Below are 7,865 nucleotides of genomic sequence, written 5' to 3'. Positions count from 1 at the left end.
TTTTTTTTTCGAAATTAGGTGAAACGACGGTCAAAAAAAAGATAGCAGTTGCTTTGAAAGATCAGGATGGCAGGCAATTATTCGAGCCGATTTCGATGAAAAGATAAAAAAAGAGAAAAGAGCTGGTGCAAGGACACCATACGAAGCGTCGCGCAAACGCGGCGTACGTTACAAAGTACATATGGGTTACAAAGGTACATGTGTCCCGAGGCCCGAGTGGGGTCGTCGCTACTCTCAAGCGAATTTCTCCACCGGTCGATGGCTTACGCTTGCGCGCTGACGCCTTTTCAGGAACAGCCTTTGGCTCCTCGGAGCTCTCCGCGTACCGAATTATACGCCCGCGAGAACAACCCTGACACTCTTCCATTAGCCGCGCTTCAGAGCCAGAAGAGGATTAACGTTCAATAACCCGGAGATAATACCGATCACCCCGCGGATACACTATATTTCTCGAGACGTCGCGTCGTCTTCCTTTGTTTGCCTCGAACTTGGCGTCGAGGGACTTACGACGCGAACCTGTTTGCGAAAATTTTCTCGTCATTAAAGGGATTAATTTGACTTATAGATGCGCAAATGTTGGAAATAATATCGACAATCGAGGAGAAAAGATAGCGATTTTTTATTTTCATTTTTATTTTTTGTTTCATTATTTTTTAATTACATCTTTTATAAATATTATATCCAATATGTTAAGCAAATAATATTACAACACAAAATTATTACAACGAATTATAATCAAATAAAAGATGCTAGTTTCTTTATTGACACATTAATACTTGTTTTCTGACATTATCGTAAAAGTATCAGAAGCAACTACACGAGCAGACGCAAATGGCATTTTGTTCTCAAACTCCTGTCGAGGGCATATTTGTTGATTGATTATATCTTTTCCATCTGGATTAAAATTTCTATTTGATGCGGCTAAAGTACCCATGTTCATCGATTTCGTAATTGCCTTTGTACGTATTGTCGGCAGGTTTATCGCTATGCATGTATTCGGCTATAATATATAATGATTAAAATTATGTGAAAATATAAGAGGGGAAGGTAATAATAAATAATAAATTATGATTCGTAAAATAGTGTAAAATGAAATGTTAACTCGAAAAATATGTACGTGATTATTGTATGATAGATCTAATTATAACGTACTGTTTCTAATCCACTGGCGCTTGATCGAGATGTTAAACTCGCTAGTGACTTGGAAGCTGAACTCCTCAAAAGTTGGTGATCCTCGATGTCGGCGTAACTTTGACACGACGGCCTCGTTCGTCTCGGAGTAACAGGTAGAACTCTCCTTCTTTGTTTCGGTAGCTTGCCACGTGCCTGAAAATTTGCATTTAATTTCTTTCACGATATTTCTATATAAAATTTTGAAATCAAACTCCATTAAATGGCAAAATCCATTATGTATGAGATTTATGATGTAAAAATATTGGTAAATGAAGCTTGTTACAGCGCGAGCACCTGCGTATGCGAGTAGAACATGGAAAAATTACTGACGATGACCGGAACCGGAAGAGCAATAGTGAGGACACCCGCGAGGGTGCACAATCCACCAATGAACATCCCGGGGAAAGTTTTCGGTGTCATATCGCCGTAGCCTACGGTGGTCATGGTGACCAAGGCCCACCATAAGCCTCGTGGTATGCTGTCAAAATCGTTGTTGGGATTTTCCTGAAAAGCGTTAGAATTTGAGATGAAAAATCGCGGCAGTATTGAAATACTGCAAATTTTTTCTTTTTTTTTTTAATTATTAAACTAGATGTCTCTCTTTCTCCCCCTCTGATTTTTCGAGATCTGATCTCAGAACATCAATTAGTTTGATGTTGAATCACAGATTTCTTCAACTCCATTTTATATTTCTATAGCCAATGCTATTGGGTTACTATGCTATTGGTATACTATATCGGGTTCCGCAATGTTTTTTTAAACCGAGAATTGCGCTTTCAGGAGATTCTATCGTAAATGTATTCTACCGGGTTTTACCAGAGAACCGTGCTCAAAACTCTGCTTTTATAAAACATTTACTTTTCCATCCCTCGTTAAACTAGGAACTACGATGTACCTGCAGGCGTTCGGCATAGAATATGAGACTGGCGAAGAGCACGATTCCCAACACAAGGAAGAAGACTAGTAAAGCCAGCTCTTTGGCGGACGCTTTAAAGGTATGGATGAGTATTCTAAGTCCGGGCGAGTGTCTCGTCAACTTGAATAGCCGTAGAACGCGTGCTATCGACAAGAGTTCCAGGTAAAGGTTCGGTTCTGCCAGGAACTCGGTGTAGAAGCTCATCGTCGCCACTAGATCGATCGCATTGACCGGCGACACGGCGAAACGCCTCAGGCTAGGGCTTACCTGCAATTAAGTTAGAGTAGCATCATCCTAATGTGTCCGCTACGTTACATATCATGGTGGACGGAGATAATTTCGGTTTATCGATTAGGAATAGTTGGCATTACATCGACAACGAGGCGGAACATTGTATACGATTCGGCTGTTTCGCGCGAGATGAAACTATAACGTTTAGCAAAATGTATCTACACTAAAGATAACATTTTTTTTGATCTAATAAATACATTTTGTTAATTTTGATTTTTTTACTTAAATAAATATATACTTTATTTTCAAAAATGTGTGGTTATATTAAATAAATTATTAGTGTTGTATATAATAAAAATTATAATTTTCAAGATACATTATTTGAAATTTTAATATAAAAATATATATTTGAAGATAAAAAATTATTTATTAAAATAAAGAAAACCCATGTTTTTGAAACAAGCAGCCAAAAATTAAAAAATATTTTTTTAAAGAAACTAATCTAATAAAGATAAAAAACAAATTCTATTTTTTATAAAAGCATACTTTGCTTTTATTTTATATTTTACTAATTCAAATATATTTGCTGCTTGATTGAAATAACTAATTCCTTTGCAAGTATTCAAATAAATATTTTTTCTAAATAAAAAAAGATTTTTTAATTTAATATATTTTTTTCAGTGTAGTATCAGTGGCGATTTTGAAGAAAATATGGTAAGATCGTACAAGGCAGCGGAGCGCTATTTCTACGGTGAACCAAGCGTTGCAAGCGTGTTCTAGATAAAAAAATGCTTGATGGAGACCAGCGATATCGGCGATATCGTTCCAACGATCCTCCAGTAATTCTTCACGATGCTTGTTTTTCGGCACGTGGCTCTTCAAGCAGAAACATAGAACTGACAGGCAGATGAAGAATACGGAGGCGCAGGCTACGCACTTGGCTGTCGACGACGAGTATGGTTCGTCGAAAAGAATCCAAACGCGAGATCGTAATCTCTGCCACTTGGTTAAGGTGCCCTCGTGGTACTTCTCCTCAAAGCCGAAAGCTCGCGCGATTTCCTCGTCGTCGAGCTTCTCGCTCTCGATGTCGAGCTTATCGAGAATTGCCAGAGTGGTTTGCGTGTCTCGGTGAATGCTATACGTGCTCCAGCAGCATGGTTCTACCTACAGAAAGTCAACTTAATTAAGGAACTATTAAATTACTTTGCGAGAGCGATATAATCGATTTATGCGAATCAGTTATGCCAAGTCGTGGGTCACATGAAGCATGAACTTAAAAACGCGATTAAAAGTAGGATGTAAAAAAAGGTATTTTGTTTAAAGAATTTCTTTAATTTAGATTTGGTAACAAATTTCTTCAAGTTGGATTTAATAGCAAATGTATCTGGTATCTAGGAAACAATGGCGTTTTCTTACCATCTTGCTGAATTTTACGAATCCTTTAAATTTATACATTTATGCAAAAGAGAGACATACAGATTTTATTTAAAAGTTTTATTTAAAAAATGTTAACAATACATTCTTTATTATTTTACCTTGGCTTTTCTTTGTTCAACTCCTTTGAGAAACTTATGCTAATTGCTCTTGTTATTTTAACAAAAAACGGAGAAAAAATAAAATTTACATTGAAATATAAATTCATTCGTTGCTTGCATTACAGATTGCAAATGATTGAAGAAGTTTTAAGAATGTTTTGGCTGTACAATAGTAGGAAAAAGCTGAAAAAATAATATAATTTTTAACGTTTTTATAAAAGAAAATTGTTGCAATTAATATTTTTGCAAATTTACGACAAAAACTTTTGTGAATATTCCCTGAAATCAATTGCAAGAAACAAAAGAGAGAATAATTTACAGGAAGATTTCGGGAATTATGCTCAGGTTTTGCACGGATACTCACAATCAGAAAAAAACAGTAGAACAGTCTACGAAATTTTTATGCTTTTATCGATGAAATATTTTAAATTAAATTTTGCATATATTTTATAATATAATTGCTTTGTATTCTATTTTATCCTTTTGAATGAATGTATATAATTTATGATCGCTAATTAACGAATAACATCATGCATAGAACTGGATAAGAACGATATCAACCTGATTCGAGTCAAGACCCCAAAATTCCAATTCCTCCTCGAAGAGCGGACCACACACATCCGTGGGATAATGCAGCTTTCCCGTGCGATAATAATTGAGAACCTGTGCGAAAACATCCGGATGTCTGTCGTAAAAGTATTCATTCAGTACCGGGTCGTAATTCACTAAGGCTTCCGTCAATCGCGATAATCTGGTCGCCGGGATTTTCTTCAGTGTCGCTTTATACGTCTCGTGTCGAATACCACCCACATTCAATGTCACCCGATCGTTCCATTTACCGTCCTTCATTCTTCTCGCCCCCTTTTTTCCTCGTAGAACACAAGCGAGTAGAGAAGGGAAGGGAATATATTCGTTACATAAGAAAAATTTCAAACAACAGTTAAGAGATATCGTCCGAGCATATCGTGAAACATTAATCTTGTCTCTACACTTTGTTAATGAATAGATAGATAATTAATAGTAAACACTATTTGACGAATTTTGCTTTTACTTTATCCGTAAATATTTTTGCAAAAGCAATTTTTATGAAAAAAGAGAGAAAATATCTCACACAGTCGCGCACTCTGCATCAGCCGAGTTCGCTTGATGACTATTCGACAGAGCGTGAAATCGTAAGGTTTCGGTAAAAAGGAATAACCTGTGCCGCACGTACGTGGCTTTCCCGTTCTATAAATTCGCTCGTGTTTATTTGTGTGGCACGCCGCACATATTCGAATGGCCATTTGTTCGGTTAGAATGCAAAGTCACGCGATGGACGGGCGGTTTATTGTTTCCTTGAAATTCCGTTAAAAAAACGAAAAAAAACCAATGATCTCCCCTATTTCTTTCCGCGATTAAGACGTGTAATAATTCGTATATAATTAATAATAATTTTGATAATAAAATTGTATTAATAAAAATTTTTATAATAAATTTGTATATTAATTTTTAAGCGTGCGATGTGTCCACTGGACAGAACTTTTGGAGCTATTGATATATTTTTTCGCGATGAACGTCAATTATATAGGTGTCTCCGAATATTAAGTCTGTTTAAAATATGGATGCGTGTAGAACTATGTTTATTTTACTAATACATAATTCACATAAGAAAACGAGACACCAAATATTTCAGGAATATTTTAATGTTTTACGAATTTTTCCAGATGATACTGAATTTTAGCTCATATGACTCGCGAGAGAATATAATATCGTAACATTATTTATGTTCCTGAAACATTTCTGACGGTATTGCAAGCAATGATGTCATCGACCAGATGACTGGTCGATTAGATGGTTCAAAAATGATATACATACACATTCTCTTCTTATTGAAAAAGATCCGTAATCTATCTTTTTGGAACTGATAATTGCATAATATGATCATCTGAAATCAATCTCTTCTTTCTCTTGATATTCATGATCATCAAAAGTTTTATTAATATATTTATATCTCGTAATAACAATAGCTCAAAAAAATATTTTTTTTTCTTTCATTTTTGCATGTAATTGCACAATTATAAACTACGTCAAGAATTTATGATTATATTTTTTTGCTAATATTTTTATGCAATTGACGAATCATTCTTCTAATTTTATACTTATCTAGACAAAATACAGTTTGTGAGTAACAAATATTTGTGCACAATTTAAATTATAATATTTGACTTTTGCAAACTAACTTTTATTTTAATAAGTAATATATAATCATGAAATTAAAAAATTTACTAATATCCCGTCATAATAGGAATTTGTCGATATTTATGAGATCTGCATCGACTTTATATTCAGAGAGAGATTGTACATTTGTCATTCATGCGACCTCTCTGCATCAGCTAAAGAACTACGTATATAGGATACTTCGAAAACATTTACGTAATCAAATGGATATAAATGTATGATAAAATATAAAAATGGATTATATATAATATACATAACAATTAATAATATATAAAAAATTTTAATAAAATTTAATAAACTTTCGAGTCATAAAACTAATATCGAAAACACAGTGCCATTAAATTATATATAAACTTTACGTAAGATTTGTTAATTGAATGAGTAAATATTAAAAATAATATAATGTCCAGATATATATATGTGTGTCGTAGAGAAATAAAAAAAAAATACACTTAAAAAAAAATTTTAAAAGTATTATTTTAATCAAAGAAAAGATAACGAGACTAAAATTCGACAATCTGATTAAAATGATCTGTGTCGAACGAAAATACTTTAGCTTCGCGCGCATCGCTTGAACTTTACAGAGTAGTTCGGTTCCCGCAACAAAGAGGGTGATGGCGAAACGTCACGCAGGAGCTCCATCTGGTCTCGATGTGGCCGGACACACACACACACACTCTCTCTCTCTCTCTCTCTCTCTCTCTCTCTCTCTCTCTTTCTCTCTTGTATTCTCTCTCTCTCTCTCTTTTCTCCCTCTCTGTCTCTCTTCATGTTCTCGTAGACGTACTTCCGCGCGCATGTACATTTTGCACGAAGCGTCGTGGGCGTCGCAGCTTAAAGGACGGCGCCCGTCTATGACGTCATATTTGTTTCATTTTCCGACGTGCCAACATGCGTCCGGCTTGTCTTTTCAATATTGCAACTGTGTCATCTCGTTTATCTTGTTTCCTCTACCCTTACCGCATGCCGCCAGTCCCTGCCCTTCTCCCCCCGGCGGTCCTTTCTCTCTTATTCTCTCGCGCGCTGCGACGTGCCAGTTATACTAGTATGTTTAACATGTTTTTTTATCTTCCCTCTCAGCTAATGCCATTGTCCCGTATACGCGCACGTGCTCTCGCAGCGGAATAATTCTCGCGTTCATTTCCTGATTTATCTTTGATCCCGCGACAATCTTATTACAGACTGATCCAGCTGTATGTATTTATTGCCATGACATTTTAACGAATTGGAAGGTTTTTTTAAGCGATTACAGATGTCTCAGATGAGATTAGGGGAGTTAAATGCAGAATAGCGTAAGATAAATATGGGAGGGGAAGAGCGAGAATAAATAAGATTTCCCTTCCCTCTCAAAGCGATATATCGTTTAACCGGAGAGAATCAAAATCTTCCCCTGGAATTTTTCAGTAGAAATAACCGCGATCGTGTCGCCAATTAATCCGGTTCAGAGTTCACCGCGCGATTCGAAAATAATGGAGGGAGAAAGCATTCACGACGCGTGTTCTCACCCTATATCGGATATTATAAAACGCGGATAAATATCACGGTATTAATACGCCGGACAGGGAGAAGAAGATTCGCCGCGCTTATAAAGCGAGAACCCTACACGCGCTCGGGAACGGTTACAAATACTCCCACTGCTCTCTATCTCGTCATCATCATCATCATCATCATCATCATCATCATCATCGTCATCCCTCTTGTCCTTCCCGCGCAACATCCGCCACACGATTTCCGCTCCCTCTCATCCCTCCCCAACCCCTCATCTCAATTTCTCCCACGCTTCCACTCCCTTC

The 7,865-nt window shown here is 36.3% G+C and overlaps 1 protein-coding gene across 1 annotated transcript; it reads right to left on the bottom strand.

The window, feature by feature from the left end:
* Positions 1–91: 91 nt before the first annotated feature.
* On the bottom strand, positions 92–5,234 carry LOC115242176 (potassium voltage-gated channel protein Shaw-like). The gene is made up of 6 exons (XM_029818264.1): positions 4,417–5,234; positions 3,047–3,484; positions 2,069–2,356; positions 1,468–1,677; positions 1,153–1,326; positions 92–1,000 (listed from the first exon to the last, which is right to left on the bottom strand). The coding sequence occupies exons 1-6, from the start codon at positions 4,702–4,704 to the stop codon at positions 770–772; spliced, it is 1,629 nt and encodes a 542-aa protein (XP_029674124.1). The 5' UTR covers positions 4,705–5,234; the 3' UTR covers positions 92–769.
* Positions 5,235–7,865: the final 2,631 nt, after the last annotated feature.

This window comes from Formica exsecta, unplaced genomic scaffold, assembly GCF_003651465.1.
Source record: "Formica exsecta isolate Colony F162 unplaced genomic scaffold, ASM365146v1 scaffold579, whole genome shotgun sequence".
NCBI classification, from domain to species: domain Eukaryota; kingdom Metazoa; phylum Arthropoda; class Insecta; order Hymenoptera; family Formicidae; genus Formica; species Formica exsecta.
This window is presented reverse-complemented; position numbering and strand designations above follow the sequence as displayed.

What these genes read in the sequence shown, in the direction of transcription:
- LOC115242176 (XM_029818264.1), bottom strand. Translation starts at nt 4,704, where the DNA reads ATGAAGGACGGTAAATGGAACGATCGGGTGACATTGAATGTGGGTGGT. An exon ending in AAATAGCGCTCCGCTGCCTT is followed by an intron (nt 2,357 to 3,046) that starts GTACGATCTTAC and finishes ACTTAATTGCAG; the next exon opens with GTAAGCCCTAGCCTGAGGCG. An exon ending in TCTATGCCGAACGCCTGCAG is followed by an intron (nt 1,678 to 2,068) that starts GTACATCGTAGT and finishes AACGCTTTTCAG; the next exon opens with GAAAATCCCAACAACGATTT.